The sequence below is a fragment of the Cinclus cinclus genome, chromosome 3 (genome assembly GCF_963662255.1).
Source record: "Cinclus cinclus chromosome 3, bCinCin1.1, whole genome shotgun sequence".
Classification (NCBI taxonomy): domain Eukaryota; kingdom Metazoa; phylum Chordata; class Aves; order Passeriformes; family Cinclidae; genus Cinclus; species Cinclus cinclus.
The window spans coordinates 6087242-6104800 of record NC_085048.1 but is presented as its reverse complement, the minus strand read 5'-3'; the positions used below and the strand labels follow the sequence as shown (position 1 = coordinate 6104800).

The window sequence follows — 17559 nt, the reverse complement described above, 5'->3', positions numbered from 1 at the left end:
CCCTCACCATGAAGAACATCCTCCTCATCTCCCCTCTTTTCTTCCTAAGTCTCCCCTCTTTCAGTTTAAGCCATTGCCCCCTGTTCTGTCATTACAGACCTCAGTAAGAAGTCTCTCTCCATCTATATATTGAAAGGTGCAGTAACATCTGCCACAGACCTTTACAAAACACCACCTTCTTTAGGAGGCAACATTCCCCAAGCTTTAAACAGAAAGCAACAGACATGCAACTTTTCCAAATCATCTGATGCTCTGACCAGACCAGAAACAAACACTACACACACCATGCCATTGCTCTGAGCATTGCTATGGATGGAGCACACATTCAAGGAAGCCTCTGACCATCCCTCCTCCCAGGGACTCACCTCACTTTTTGCCCTACATTATTACAATTATTATCATGGCAGAGGAAAACAAATCACTCACCAAAACAGCATTAGTGACTACACACCACAAACAAAAATTGAAATGGACAAAGACTTTAAAAGCTTTCTTAATCACCTGAGTCAAAACTGAAACTCTGGACTATCTCAGCTGCCTTTCATTTCTCAAAAGTTGAAAATGCATATATAAGCTCTTGGAACAGTAAGTTCAAGTTAAAGGACTGAGCATCGTTGCTATACTTCCAAGGGGTAAGAGTTCTGATCAAAAAAAATTCAAACAACAAAGAATAAATGTGCTCCTTTTCCCACTCACTCATAAGAAAATGAGGGAAAGAAAATGCAAAATCCTAGAACTGTGTTTTTCAGGCTTACAGGCTTACACAACCAGCAATTTATGCAGCCAGAAGCTTGGCAGTACTCACTGAAGGTAATGGCAGTTGACACCTAGAACAGCAATGTCAACATCCACCAAAGCTTGGTAAAAAAACCCCAAATAGCCAAAATGCAGAAATGCCAAAATATTTCTTGCTTTAAAAGACAAGTTTAACTTGCACAGGTAGGGTTAATCCCCTCCCAGACCATATATCAAGTCTGTTACAAGGTGAACTACAAGAGACCTCACACTGCAGATGTGCTTGAGATGTCATGGTGTCTTTTACCACATGGCTCTAAAATGACAATTTATGTATCAGCTGGATGTTCAGTCTCTAACAGTTTAAATACCAAGACATTACAATAGATCTTTTAGAATCAATGTTAAACACAATTTACTGTGAAACATACTTGAGGGGATTTGTTATGTTTTATAGGCAAGAACCCTGTGAGAGGATAGTGGACAGATTCCACATTTCCTAATTTTTTTTTACAGGAAACCCCAATAAAAGAATATGTACCACTACAAACCTTATCTTGCTTTTTATCTTCTGATCTTTTATCTTCTGATTCATTACTAGATAATCTCGTTTTAAGTTTCACTGAGCCTTCCTTAAAGATATCTCCAAACCCAACACCTCGGATTTTCTTTGGCTGTGCTGGTCCCAATGCAGGTTCACTCCCATTTCCTGGAGAGGTCACAGGTGAGGTAGGACTATTAAAAACAGGCTCTGAAAATAAAGTAAGAAAGGGAAAGCTATTTTAAAAGCTGAAATTATTTATTTGCCGTTCTGTGAAAAAAAGTGGAAGCAGCACAGCTTTGTGCACTGCTCCTGATAAAGAGCTTTTCTAGGAACTGTAGCTGTAACACCTCACATTTGTTCTCATTTTATATTTAAACTTAAATCACACCAGTTTTGCCCTGATTACTTTGGCAACTAAGTCAGCAGCTCACTAATATTTTTGCTATTTCAATTAGCACTCAAGCTCCACAGCCTGCTAACATCAGTGTTTTCTGTTAGCTTTATGAAATGCTGTTCACGCGCTCTCTGAAAAAGGCATTTTAATCCAACATTTAAAAGCTTCTCATTTGAACAACTACAGCCACGGAAAGAGATAATCAATAAAGGTCCATAATGAATCCAAACACGTTTCAACTGCCATATGAAAACACAGTGTATTTCAGTGGCAGAGTGATGCCTCTCAAGGAACCAAAGTGACATTTTCCTATTGCTCAAAATGCTCCAAGTATTCAAGCCAAGTATAGTTGTTGGAAATAAATCCCTGGTAGATATTTTAACTATTTACAATTCTTTTAATCTTTCAGTTTTAAGGGACAGCATTCACCCACCCCCCAGAAATGTATTTCAGAGAATAACTTAATTTTGTTGCCAAGAGCTTTGCAACTTTTTTTTTAAGGTTTTTAATTATGGTTAGATCTCTTAAAGCCCACAGATTAGTATACACAGGCAAGCAATTTTTGCATGCAAAAATTCCAGGAGACAGTCATGTGAAAACAGACAGCTTTTGTAAACCAAAGTCATAATGGCCTCCACATCTTCTGGCCTTTGGGTCAATTTGTTTTCAGCCCATGCAGGCCTGTGAACTGCAATAAGGATTAAAGCCTCTTCCTTCTATCATAAATTTAAGATATTTTGATGGTACCATGAAGATAAGTTGCTCACCTTTTGTCTACCCAGATGCTCTTTATTTAGTTATATGCCCCTCAGATCTCATAGGACAGCTAAACATCCCTTCGGTGGGCAAAGTCCAGGCTGCACCTTCACAGGACCACAGGTGAGTGAAAGAGGAAGTTACTGTTTCCCAAGAGTGAGGAGAGAACCAAAAGATACTCCAGACCCTGACTGTGAAGGTACTAAGCATTAAATATAACCCCTGGGGGATATGGGGCTGAACACACCAAGTTGTTAGGTACTGACAGAAAATACAATTACTACTTCAAATTACTGTGCAGTGTCAGTGATCTCAGTATTCAGGAATCAAGACCAACACATATCCATTTGTAAATTCACTGCACCAGACCTCATTAAACTCAGAGAACCAGAACTCCAAGGAAACTGGGGATTGTTTTATGCTACTGTAATTTCCACAATTTCCAAACAAACAAAAAAAAAAAAAAAACAAAAAAAAAAACAAATTCCAAGCCAGGCTGTTCCCTATGTCTGAGCAAGCCTTATTTGAAGCAATCAGCACTGGTCATCATATAAATGAGGATGCACATTACCACAAGGAAAAAACACCAAAACAAAAACAAACTGTTCTCCTCGAACATTACGCTGATGTCTTTAAAAAAAAAAAAAAAAAAAAAAAAAAAATCAATCAACTCCTGCTATGATGTTCCCAAAAAACATTCCTGTTTCAGCAATACCATATCACAAGTCCCCTTCAAACTGATCTTCATAGGCTGAAATGTTTCTAAATGCATTTTCAAGGGAACAGAGTAATTGTCTGTAACACACAGACCTGTCTGGCACCACTCAGCTACTGTTCAGCCACAGAGTATCTGCTTCTGCCCCACCTACCCACCTACACACTCATAGCCAGAAAAGGACAACCAAATGCAAATTCTGCCTTTAAAACATCTTACTGTCACATTAAAGTAATCTAAGGCCTAAGAACCAGGATCTCCTTCCCTGGACTCATTTGAAGTTGAGGTTCTCCACACTGGTTTGATTCGCGAATGACTTGGTTAAACACTTAAATTCTGTTTTAGAGAGTTCATGTTTGTGAGAATAAGACTGAAAAAACCTACTAAAGGAGTAATTTTATATCCAATTCAAAAACTATCAACTTTGAATATGATAAAATTTCTAGCGATAAAGTGTAGAACACACATTTGCAAGATTACGACCCTGACTACAATTTTATTATGAGTGAAGTGGGAGCAAGAGGTATCTTCATGCTCAGCATCAACACTCTCTAAAAAGAAACTGAAACACCATTCTTAGGAAGATTGAATTCCTTACAACTTTGTTGTACTTCAACCATAATACTCCAAATTATACCAGAAATCAAAAATTACTTTGTTAAGAGTTTGCAACAAACAGAACACTACCTGTGTCATCCAGAGCATCCTGTGTTTCTCCATCATCCGTTGATTCCAATTCTTTCACAAAGTTTGAAGGAAACATCCCTGCCTTGCCATTCAGTATTCCACTCCACCATCCTTCTTCTACCTGTATAGAAGTATTTTGCACATTACCAGTGGTATAGAAGGAAATTCCTATCAATTCCATACAAACTCTACAACCAACTTTGGGGAAAGCTCAAAATATCATTTCTTTATAAGGAAACCTACGAAAGATGCATAAGCATTAACCAAAGAGAAGGGCAAGAAAACATTTTTTTAATTTTACTTGTATCACTACAACAGGAGATTAGCTCCATGCCAGTTAATCCCAAAAAGCAGCAAAACGTTCATCAGCTTTCTCAAGACAGTAAGAGGCATTGCACATAAAACACATCAAGAAAGTATTAAACTGTTCATGAAACACAGATGAAACTTTGAGTCTGTGTCTCCAAGGAAAATTTTATGTGTTCTTGCTGTCCATCTGTCTTTTCCTCTGTCTTGTCCAGTTTCCACCATTCCTGCTCCAACTGGCCTCACATCCACGGGACAGCTTCACACAATTTTGATCAAAAGACAAGTTTCAAAGATAAAATTTCTACAGATAATGTTGGGCAGAACAGAGAAAAGTCCTTAAGGATGGAGTAATGGAAAACCAAGCTGTCCACTCCTAGCAGGGGCTGAACAGCACAGCCTGGCCCTACATGTGCCACAGGGGCAGGGACCTGCCCAGCAGAGCTGACCAATGTCACCAAGTCCACAAGGATTTTGTGGTGGCACACAACAGTCCTAAGGCTAGAAACGTATTGGAGAGTTTATCAGGAATACCCCACATGGTCTAAAACAGAACAAGCAAAAGCTGGGCAGGAAGGGCTGATGAGGTAAAATGACGCCAAAGGATTAAGAATTGTGCTCTTTGAATTTATGAACAGTTTTCAAAAGGTCTTAAATAAATTCAGTCTATTTACCTAATGAGCACTAGATAAAAATTATAATCAAGACAAATTTTCAAAATCTTTTATTTAGGCTGCCCTGTTTTGAGGCTGGAAAGCTGTTTTTAAGAAAGGAAAGCAAGAGGGAAAGGAAAAGGCAAACCAAGCAGCAGCTGTTTGCATTATCTTTTTTTAGCCTGGCTTTGTAGGTCACTACGCTTGACACACAGGCACAGTTTTTAAATGCCAGCCCACCTCCAGGCAAGCAGAGCCCAAGCAGAAACTGGCAGCTGCTGAGACAGGAAATGAAAAGAGGACTGTTGCTCTTCAAGGCATCCTGGTGTGAAAATACAGCTTTACTGTGGATAGTTCAAACTCAGAGACTGGTCCTCTGAAACAAATTTTAAGTACAGATTACTGGCAAGTGCTGCCCAGGCTCTGGCACCTCAGGCTTTATGGAACACATAACAGAAAACTAAAATACAAATGCCTTGACTCACCCACACCACTCACTCAGGAGCCATGAGAAAGGGACTTTTAATGGTTACGATACAGAAAATGACTTGAGCATCCATTTATTCTTCTGCCAAGAGATGTGGTCAGCAAAGCAAAGCAATGCCAACTCAGAGGCACTCGGGAACAAATCCAAAATTTCTTGGGCACACTCATTTCAGCCTCCTCACCATACTGCTTTTATATAAACCCCTGACTATACACAAACTGTATTGCCAGAAAAGGTTTCTTTCATCAACATTAAGACACAGGCTAAAGAAGTTCTCCATGCTTTGGTAGAGAACATCCGCACATCTGTAAGGGCAACAATGCAGATGACAATTTCATAACCCTTCTCTTCCATTCCAAAATATTATCATATGATCCAATTTCAACAAGAGGAAGGTACAGCTCTGGTACATACACCAGAACTTTTTTTTGTGAATCCCATAGACTTATTCCTACGAAAAACTCAGACTTCTAAAGGAAAAATGGGGAAGAAGGCTGAAATAAGCATCTTTACCAATCTGGTTTCATGGGGTTTTTTTACTAAAAACTTCCCCAATGATGCTGTATGAAATTTTACTTTGCTAGAAAAAAAACAGTATGCAAATACGAAAAAATATAACACTACAAAAATAAATCTGCTATTTGGTGCTGCCCCTGACAGGAGAGAAGGGAAAATATAAAGGAGAAATAACGGGTTTAGAGCAATGACACATCCATCACATGCAGTCTGAGCATGTTCTTCATGTGTAAAATCCACATGACGTTCTAGGAACAAAAAGCCCTGTGGATTCAGCCAGCACACAGCACAATTTTCTTCCCAATAAAGTTACTTCTGTGCTCTTCAATATCAACCATTTCGCTTCTGAAGTCATTTGCCTCCACCTTGGATTTCATACTCAGTGGTGTCATTTATATCTACTCAATTTATAAAAACCAGTCAAGGGCTAACTACTGAATTATTCTCAAGTGAATGATAGAGTTTATCCCCTCATGGAGCTCATTTTACGTTACTTTCCCCACAGAAAGAGGTGACCAAACAATCTTTCCTTGAAGTAACAGTTACAAGCCATCTTCATGAACAGAAATAGCACCTCTTATATAGAAGCAAGCTCTCTCATAGTAGTGAGGACAAGTTACCTAAGACAAGTTATCCCAGCATATTGCACAACCAGTGGACAGTATTTTCCACCATTCTTTACATTTCTGGTCCCATCAGTACAGTTTCATGAAGCAGACAGACACAGTCTACACCTGTCAAGTCCCTTCTACATCATCATGAAAACAGTGTGCAAACAGCTCTGTGATCATAGTAAGATGCAGTACATTTTACCAGGTAGCATTTCCCTAAAAATGTGTTAACCATTTTTTAAAGTAGCAGCAAAGACTGAGTACTACAAAAACATAATTTCAAATTATTAAAAAAGAAATAAGCATGGCAACTAACAAAAAAATGCTAAATAATAAAATATAATCCACACTTCCTTAAGAAACCAGATGAAGAAATCCTCTGATCTTTTTATCTTGTTTGGCTACTTGGCCAATTTGTGGTACATGACACCACACGCTCCTCTGAAAATATTTCCAGATGCTGACACGTGCAACCAAAGCAGCAGTTTAAACAATAGTTCACTGCACGTGCTCTCTCATGAATGCCTACACTGGACCATCCAGTCACAGCTGCCAGTGCAGGCACCATCCACAAATTAAATTAATTGCTGAGGTTACATAGGAACACTCCTCTAAAAACACCCACACACAAAGGTATTTATGAAACTGAGTTTAGTGAGCAGGTTTTGCGAGTCAGTTGCTCTGTTTACTCCCAGATATTAAATTCTGGAAGTATTAGTGCAAATGCATCAGAGGGCACAGTTTTTACCTTGCTAGGAAAATGAAGAGTCCTTCCTGCCAAGTGTCAGGTTAGCAAACTCTTCCAAAGAGGGTCATGCACAAGAAAACACAGTCTCATAAAGCTCCTTAAAAAGCACCACCAAGAACACATGGCTAGAAAGAAAGCTTCACTCTCTTTCCTCAGAGGTTCAGGGAGGAAGAGGTGGCACCAGTGAAGGTCAGAGCCTGCTGGGCAGGAGTTTTCCATCCAGTTCTGAAAAGGTTCCTTCCATAATCACTCTGATCTTTTCCACAGCTTCCCTGACAGATTTCACATTTGGAAGAGACACTCCTGTGACACACACAAACTTCCCACCACTGCTATTAAATGGAACAGATACCAAGGAAGCACACAGGTAAGAAAAGATAAGAAACCACCACTCCAAATTAATGAATTTACAAGAGTGCTTGAAACTGGCAAATCAGTCCAAATAACATTTTTCACCTATACCAATTTGGAGTATGTCAGCTTAAAGAAAGTGGTCCAACAGTTTTATAACAAGCATCCTAAAGCCAAGAACCACAAAACCCTTTCAAAAAATGAATCTGTGTAACAGATCACAATTTATTACTGTGGTGATCAAACATTTCTTCTAAACATCTAGCATTCATTGTTTTAGTATTAGATCCTGAGAGAAAAAAACTCTTAAATTATTAACTTTAGCTGCAAAAACACTACTTCCCATGCTGTTTTCGCAACATGCTTTAATACAAGTAATTGGCCAAAAAAGTGGTTTGACTCCCAGCACATGAACGGCCAGCTCTGTAGAACAGCTTACCTCATCAATGATGTCAATCACATCCCCCAGCTTGAGTTCCAGCTCATCCTCATTCTGCGGGATGTACTCGAAGAGCACTTTGCACTGCCGCTTCTTGGACCCTGATTCAAGGGAAACACCAAAAGTAAGAACTCCCATAAAGGAGTTATAAAGGAGAATTTGTCTTTCCTACACTCTGTTCCTGAAGACCCAGAAACCATCCCAAGAAGCTATGGAGCTTGTGATCCTGGTTTTGTGGTTTGCTTGGGGCACCTTAGGCCAGGAAGCCATAGTTTTCACACATGAACACTGTATCAATTATCAACCTGCTATAAAAAGCATGTTAATACAAGCAAGTCTGGTAAATCTACACTACAGTGATTTCTCAAGCTATTTCCGAACCAAAATCTGCAGGAATGGCAGTCACTGCCAGTTAGCACCTACTTGGAAGAAAATGTGAAAGTTTGAGCCTCCAGTCCTTAAGTAATCGTGACAGCAGGAACACCTTTTGTTATGCACCACCCTGGAGAGCTTACAGACCTTCTGGAGTCTAACAAGGACCTTGCTAACCACAACTCTGAGAACATTTGCTGGGCCCATATTTCACAATCTGAACTCATCTTTATCTGTGAATTAAAAAAAAAAAAACTCCCTTTTCTCAGTGCCAGCATGGCATCAAGTAATTAAAACTGTCAACGAGCAGTCTCTGACAAAGGCAAGATTAAAATCAAGTGCAGTCTTTAGCTGTTTGCCCTATGTCATTAAAGCTCTGCAGGCATTAAAAAGGCAAAATGACATCCTGAGAGGGGAGAGCATTGAAGTGGGTTCTGACAACACAAGCCCTGCAGCCACAGTGGTGTGAACTCACACTGCGTAATTACTCTGCACATATCATGGAGTGCTGCTGCTGCTGAACCCAGACAGTTTATGCCCTCTTCCTTCAAACAAGAGGCTATGCCTTTAGACCTTTCCCACTACAAAACAGCCACCATGCTTTAGAAGACAATTATCATCTTGAGCTATGACCCATGCATGCTCCCTATCCTCAAAAACAACCTGCCACAGTTTAAACAAAAATATCAATCAAAAGCTCAAGGTGTTTACCACCTAAGCATAAGCTTACAGGAGCTGTGTGATTTCCATGCTCTCTCTCTTTGTGCTCCTTCTACACTCAAGCTTCAGCAATTAAGATTAGCTGTGTAAAAACACTTCAAAACACAGATACTGCCTCAAGATTGATCCTTGTCTTTTTATAGCACTGTTCGAAGTCCAGAGAAATGCATTTAGAAAACCACACCCAGCATCCTCAGTACAAAACGGGCCAAGTACCAGCATCTAAAATTTCTGACAGAGCGCTCACCAAAGCAAGAATTTTCTACATCCTGGTATATGATCTATGCAAGAAACAAAAACCAGAAATAAGAAGCTTTGTGATTTATTTCTAATAACACAATTGCCTACATAATACACCCTGCTTTTACCTCCACTGGAACTCACACACGAGCCCAGAGGGATTGTTCAGTTAAGAGTAATTGCAATAAATGGTTCAATGGCCTTTACTGCCTCCTGCAGTGCTTTCAAGGCTTCTGCTTTGTAGGAGATTAACTGATACCAAAAAAGGCATATTAAAAAGTCACTGCCACTTGGTATAAATCTGACCTCGGTGTTCCTTTTCATAGTATAATTATATCTAAATGGGAGTGGGGGGGAACCCATGGATGCATTTCACATCCAGAAACCTCCCTCTCCTCTGAGGTCGATTTCCAGTGACACAGTTTAGGCAGCACTGCCTCCCACTTTTGAAAATCCCTAGAATAAGCTAGGAAGGGAACCAGTCCTCTCAGAGAACAGTGCTCAGGTTTCACCAGGCTGGCAGCCTGCAGGCAATTCTGTCCCTTTCCAAAACAAAAGCCAGTCTGGCTTCAGTTTCTGTTTGTTTTGTATAGGGTAAACCAAATTTAGCTCTTTGTTGTCACTTAGCACACCTTCTGTATTTTCCTTCTGCTGAACAAAAGCAGATGTCTAACTGATAGGAATTCTGCCTGCAGCTTACCATCCACCTGACACAAAAATACCTGAATTCAGGGAGAGCTGCATGAAAATCTTTAATCTGTTTTTAACACTGTAAACCTCATCTCAGCCAGTGAAAAACCAGGAACACAAAGACAACTAAGCTCTGGAAAGTAAGTGATCGCTAGGCACAGAGTAAACAGGATCTGCAGGAGCTGTTAAAAGAGTCTTCCAGGAAGAAGGGAACAGCAAGTGAAATGGAAATACAGAGACTGTCCCTACACCAGGTAAACAGGTGTGTGCCTAGAGAAGTGCTTGAACACCATTTTCTCCAGAAGGATGAGAGTAGCCAGAGCCCTGCGGAGTTTGAGACCAAGCTGTATCTTCTACCCTGGCCACAGCCATCAGCATGAGGATATGACATGGAAAATATGGGAACATTCCAGGGTTAGGGTGACCAGAACAATAGCTGACAGCTGAACTGGTATCAGATGATGTTCACAGAATCCCGTACTATCTCCAGGTGGAAGGACCCACAAGGATCACATTGATTCCTTTTCAGAGCTGGCTGTATTTATCTAGGAACAGCATTAATCTTTCAGGCTGGATTCTTCCAAAGTCTGCTATGTAAGCATCCAACAGGCACCTATGTACTGCTGCCAACATGCACACACAGATCAGTCACTAAAAAGTGATTTTAAATCCTTAGTTTTCTGGAACAAAGTCTCAACAGATTTGTAAAGGTGATGGTCCTGTTTCAGTTTTAAAAGACAACTAGTGGCTCTTCTTTTATAGGCAAAACCTCAAAGTATAAACATGCCAGAGCCAGTAAGCTCTGAAATCTTTTTGAAAAAGCAAGCTTAAATCATAAATGCCTTCAAAACGTGGTAATGCAAAGGAAGCCACAGTAATTTAAAACAATTTCTTACAAGAGATTGCTATGTCCAAATACAAATCACAAGCCCATTTGCTGGATGCAGGGAATGGTAAGCTTTCTGCTCCAGGCTTTAGTCACCTTGATATAAAAACTGGCAATATAACAAAAGAAATCACAGGTACAGAAGCACCAGTCCTACACTCCTGTCATCCTGAGGGCTGCAGTTACAACAAAAGGAAAACTACTGCTTTTTGTTAACACCACCAACTGCACCTTATTTCACACCAGAAGCAAGCCTACCAGGAAGAATCTGAACTACACAGCACTTCCTTGTCAAAGCCTTGAATTTGTAGTAAAACTTCATGTTTTCATGCTTCAACTCTTGTTTTAAAACAACCACATTTTTGTGAAAATTTCAGATTATCATGAACAGGCCTCCAGCTCTCTATTCAGGTACCTGATAACACAAACAGAGCTCACATGAAGTTACAGAGCTCTCTGACATCTGGAAGGAGTCTAAATCCTGTTCACAGGAAAATTCACTCCTATTACTGATGTTAAAAGCTACATTAAAGCTTTCAGCCCATACATACAGGAGCAAAATTTGTCTTTGAATCAGTTTTTCCTCCTATGCTTCCAGTTTTCCACATAACCTTAAAACTAAGTCATGCATTAAATAATTCATGTTTATTTTCAAAATGCACATCAGCAGCACACACAACTAAAGGAATTGGAATGTGCACATACTCTTCTTGAAGCCTTTGGAGGGGGGATGAGGCTGAAATCCTCCTGCTGGAAGCCCATAGCTGCTCATACGCTGCACAAGGCTGGCTACATTGCCAGATTTCTCCCTCCTGAGTGGCACGGCATCATCCTTGGGCTCTATGTCCTTCTTAACTTCCTGAAACAAGAGATTTAAAAGACTCAGAGGTCACTTAAATCACCCAAGAGGTCAGTGGTTTTAAACAGGTGCACCATAGACCAACACATTTCAGGTACTTACCATATGGGGTATAATGACATATTGTACTCAAAAATCATGGCCTTCTTCCTACAACTAAACACACCCAAGGCTGTAATAAACTTGGCCTTTCCATACAACTGTGTTAGTAAACAGGTAGTGTGCTGTGAAAAATCAGAAACAGGGACAGCATTTTAACCATCTACTCTCAATCCCAGAAAAGGAGCTTTGAGCCCAGAAGTCTCATATTACAACTTCTATGTAACAGCTCATATTTGAAAACATTTTTTAAAATAGAAATATTTCTTCAGTGACAGACCATAGAGTAGGATACTAAAATATTTTCATATATAAAGCTACTAGGTGATCATCTCTGCCCCAGAAAGCTCCAAGGTGTTTACAGAGATGCAATTGCACTGCTGAAAGACATGAGCAGAAAAGGTGAGCTCCAAGAAACAGAGGGAGAGCAAGTGAGGGGAAGGATCTAACAGGAAAATAACAGATATCATTTTCCTGGTTAATGTCTCCCACTCTCCTAATCTTTCTAAATTAGAATGTTAGCACTGAAATTGATTGTGCCAAACAAGACTGAGAAGTCTATAAACAAGAAAGCACCAGTTCTTAACAAAAAGGCCAAGCAGCAATAGCCACTCTACTGTATCAGCTCATTAAATGGGATTCCACTGGAGAACAGGTATTATGAAAGAAGGAAATCATCACTTTGCACAAGAACAAACCCATTAAGTTGGATCAATGGCCCATCTATTGCAGAACACAGCATCCAGCAGCCAAAATCTCACATGTTCTTTAGAGCTCCTGCAGCTCATACCCTCCCACATTCCCAGAGCACCAGTAAGGTTCCACCAGGGAGATGGATCACCCCCTCTCCCTCCTGTGCCTGCAGTTGGAGCTGTCTAAACCCCTTCTACGACCACGGTCCTGTCTGCCTCCACAGCATCCTTGGGGATGCAAAAACCCATAAGTACTTGCAGCTTTCTGAGATCCACTTCAGAACAATTCTTGTATCCACCATCAGCAGCCACTGGTTAACAACTCCATGAGTTATTGCAGCTGTAGCTGCAATAAAATATTTAATACTTGAAAACAGAATTGGCAAGGCACATATATACAGTTACTCATGTGAAGTCTTGAACATGAGCTTCAAGACAACAAAGCCCATACATTGATAAAATGCCAAAACTATGAAAAAACATATTCCCCAGGACCTGTCTGGTGCTTTTTGGACCATTAAAGCCCAGCTTTCTTACTTGCAGCTGTCCAGATGGAAAACTCAGCAGGTCTGAGCACTCACTGATGCCTTCAAACATACTATGAACCACAAGTTAAACAGACCAAAGCATCTTCCTATTTCTCAAAAGGACAGAACAAGACTACAGACAGCAGAATTTTTCTTCCCACTCATCTACATTACATTAAAAAGGCTTTTTAGAAAACAGTTGAGTAGTTCCTGCTGTTATTCTCCTTCCTCCAAAATTACTTCTGCCCTGGAGATCCTAGCTCTGCTGAGATCCATCCCATCTTCCAAGTTAAAAAAAAAACCCAAAACAAACAAAAAACTCTCTTGAACAGCACAGCATCCTGTCTACCTCCCATTTGACTAGACATTTTACATTTGAAAGATTTTGTCATTCTCAGGCCTACATCTGTTTTTTGGCCTGTTACTTCCAAGTCTGATAAAACCATAAGCAATTAAATTTGGCTACAGCTGAAAAGTTTGCTACCTCCAAAATGCCTTTCTAGCTGCCTCGCTGACAAGGCCATTCTGCTCATCTTAAAAACATACTGGTACTTGAAAATCTGCGTAAACCACTTCTGCCTGCCCCTCGATTTTTATACCTATAATCTTTTTGCCACGCAATTGATGCAGGCTCTAAAATCTCCAAGCTGCTCCAGGAACTAGTACTTTCCCAGGTTTCTCAATTGTAACACTTTCCAGTGAGGAGTCAGCTCCAGGCTCCTTCCCCAGGTCTGCACTTTGCATAGGACTTCAGAAGCAGCTGCTTCAGTTCCTTTGTAAAAAGCACAGAGATGCAAAAATAAGTGGGGAAGCCCCACACAGACAGTTTGGTCAAAAACATGACTTTTTCTTTTTTTTAAATTCATTTATTAGAAGAAAAAAGAACAAAAACCACCCTACACACCACTTCCAAATACTAGAAAATCGTGTGAGATATGCACCACCTCAACCAGTCATTTTAATTAAACATACAATATGCTTTTAAGTCCAGCATCAAAGGCAGTAAATAGTGGATAGTTTATAAATAACAGGAAATTATTTCAGATAAAAGCAGTGCCTGCTACAAAAGACCAAAGACCCAAAACCAAAAAAAAAAATGAATGCTTGAGCAACTTTCTTGCCCGGCTTGAGTCTCCACCTGAAGTAGAGACAGGTAGAAAATGCTGTGGGTCTAATACAAGACATTGGCAAATTTTAGCAGGAAGTACAGGAGAATGACATTAAAAAATAGGATCTAAAATAATTCTGTAAATAGTCATTACATGCAGAAAATCCTGCTGCTCAGTTCAAAGGCTGAAGACTTACTGATGAAGAATTTCCTCAGCAGACATCGAAAAGAACAGTCAGACAGTGGGAGAGACTGGCAGCACCAGGAAGGTGCTCTGTACTTCCTTTCCTCTGAGCCAGGAAAGGAAAGCAGTGAACACTTCAATACACAGTTAAGACAAATAATCTTAATCCAGGACACACAAAATCAAAGAGGATGCAAGGAGAAGTTCAAGGTGACTGTGACAAAAACAGGAGCAAAGAGCCTGCAAATCCATGAGATGTGGGCATGGGATAGGTACCAGCCAGGTTTGAACCAGAGTAGACAGTGACGTTTCACCTTGTCTATTAGAAAGCTTTGCAACAAGGAGAGAAAAAAAAAAAAAAAAAACAAAAACACAAGAGAGCTCTGCTACAGCAGCCAGGCATAAATCTAGTTTTGACAAAGAACTACAGAAGAGGTCAGTAAGCAATGCCTAAATGGGCCAGGAACTGTATTTTTATCATATTTAACCCTCTACCCTTCATAACATTCTTGTAAAGCAAGAATTATTTCTTTTGTTCTCATTGTTAAAGAAGTGCAACATTAATTATCCTTCCTCAGGGCATTATAAACCACATTAAAATTAAACCAAACTGAAACAAATCCAGGATCCCTAGTTTCCACACCTGCATGTGGCCCACTACACCACAACCCTGTAGTTCACATCAGTATTCTAACAGCAAGGAAGTGCTCCAAGATTCATTTTCAAAAGCACACACCAGAATCCTCAGACACACACACCCATCACTCCTGCCAGCATCTTCATCCTGGGCATCATCATTATGACTCCTTTCATAAAGGAATTAATTTTTACACAAAGACAGAATGGATATCTCAAAACTGACAATTATTGCTGCAAATATGATGAGGCTCTTGCCTCATTAATAACATTAATAAGAGTTTGCAATTCTTACATCTGCTCCAAACAGCATGCTTGCACTTCAGTGGTTAGAAAATGACACTGCCTAAAAGGTCTCACCTCTGAGGTAACACTATACTCAACCCAAGACTTCTGTCCATGGGATTGACAAAGCAGTTTTCTTTGTTTGTTTTTGGTGGGCTTTAAGACAGCCTCATATACCCAAATTATCAGAGAGAGTCTGTGTTGTGACAATACCAACAAAAAGCTCCAGGACACTTCATCTTATTCCGAGGTGAGGCCACTGCCAGGCAGCAAAACCAAAATGAAAATTACATTAACTGCAGCTGGAAATTTTAATATTTTTATTCTGCCAGTCCATTGCAGTTCAAGGCTTGTCAGGGTTTCCATGAGCAACACAGATTTTATGCATTTATGACTTGGCAGTACAAGGTCAATACAGACTGTCTCTTGGCCTAAAATACGCTCCACTGGGAAGTGACCACCCACTTGTTCTGTTGTGAACTACAGTAGTAGTCATAAAGGTTTGAAGTTTTCATAATCTCCACTAAATGTGTATTTCGCAACACTTACAAACTCACATACGCAAAAAACAAGTATATAAACTTAACTAGCCAAGAAAAAAAGTGGTTTCTGCTTTAATTGCATGTGTCACAACTTATTAATCCCTCAAGGAAATGTGTATGTTTACAAACAAAAATATCAAAATGGTTAAAGTGCAGCAATGTGTGATGCAAGAACTATTCTTTATACGCAGACAAAAAGGCAACACATATAAATGCACGCACAGCCTCATGATGCTGTTAAAATAAGCTGGTGCTCCTGGCCTATTTCTGAGGCAAGCAGGAGCAGCCTCCCCTCCATCAGCCACTTGCCCACCCATGGCTCCAGCAGGGACAGCTGGATCCTCCCCACTTCCCTTGCCAGCAGCCAAGAGCTCTCAAATCAGCCAGGCAGTCGAGAGGCAGAAAGCAGGTCAGAGCGTCTGAAAGGCCAGGAGTTAAAAATACAAAGTCTATTCCAGAATTATAGGGCACAGACAAGTTCATTATCCAGCAAATCTAAATCCTTAGCTAGATTCTTCAAACATAAATATTAAGGCTTCAGCTGCCATCTCCTCCTATATATGCCATTATACAAAGAACAATCATCTTTAGACTTCTAACATTAATTCCACTGTAACATCACTTTGTACAAAAATTACGTGCATTACTCTTAGTGGCTGAGTACATTTTAAAGGAAGATCTCAAGGAGCAGATAATGGTCTCAATCTCTAAAGAGGCTGAGATAAAGAATACACAAAGATAAATGTCTGAGCATACTCATGCAATTATCTCTTTTCTTCCCCATCTGGACAGCAATAAAGAACCCACGGACTAGAGAGTCCATGACTCTCATTTCACTGAGTAGAAAATAAGTAACTCAGAATTGAACCTGTCATTTTAGGTGAGAGGGAGGAATTGGAAACTGACAATAGTTCTGTTTACACAAGTTCACAGCCTGCAAAATCCCATTCCTGAAAAAAACCACATAGAAATGTGACTGTGTATAAATACATAAAAAATCTGTACAGCTGCCTACAGAGGAGAGATTGCCATCTGTAACCTGTTCAAGAGCAATGAAACCTCAGTTCCTGGAGCACAAAAAACTTCACAGAACTAATTATTTAGGCACCATATTTCCAGATTTTAGTAACTGCAACAGACGGGCAGGCACATGGCAGCCTTAACAGCTCCAGTCACTTAAATCTTAGATATCCCATATACTTTCATTTTTCCTGTGTCTCTTCCTTGAGTAGAAAGCAGGATTTCTCATCCTCAATGTAGGTGCCCAGAGGCAAAATATTTAATAAAGGCAACGAAAGATGAGCAATGTGTAGCTGTTCCCATCTATCTCATTATTTTGCATGAGCTACAGAGAAACGACAAGAAAATCCATGGACCAAAATAGCTGAGAAGCTGCTGAGCTCCTTCTCTGGAGTATTCAGAAGGTCAGAGGAGATTTCACCTCCCAAGACAAGAGCTTGGCTAGGAGAGGTCAGAGGCTGTCCCAGACTCTCCAGAGGATTAACATTACTCTTAAAAACAGAAAAAAATCACCTAAAGATGAAAGCAGCTACCATCTGAAAACAGACAAGATGGACAAACTTGTTTTGCAAGACAACTTACCTCCTGTAGAGTGTAACATGTGTCATGGGTTGATTTTTGGGGGGTTTAATTTATGATTGAAGTAGGGAATGTTTACCAGTGAATCACTGGGTTTAAGTGCTGACCCAAGATCAGGCTGAATCAACAGTGAGGCAGCATCACTCCCTGCCTTTGCCCCTTCATATTCTGACTTGTT

The 17559-nt window shown here is 40.1% G+C and overlaps 1 protein-coding gene across 2 annotated transcripts in view; it reads right to left on the bottom strand.

Annotated features, from left to right (window-relative positions):
• CD2AP (CD2 associated protein) overlaps positions 1 to 17559 on the bottom strand; it is a 75123-nt gene that overhangs the window by 26047 nt on the left and 31517 nt on the right. For both annotated transcript variants that reach the window (XM_062489653.1, XM_062489652.1), the window contains 4 exons: positions 11556 to 11709; positions 7943 to 8043; positions 3832 to 3952; positions 1287 to 1486 (listed from right to left, as the gene is read on the bottom strand). In XM_062489653.1, coding sequence (XP_062345637.1) covers positions 1287 to 1486; positions 3832 to 3952; positions 7943 to 8043; positions 11556 to 11709 — 576 coding nt within the window. The remainder of the gene's footprint in view (positions 1 to 1286; positions 1487 to 3831; positions 3953 to 7942; positions 8044 to 11555; positions 11710 to 17559) is intronic.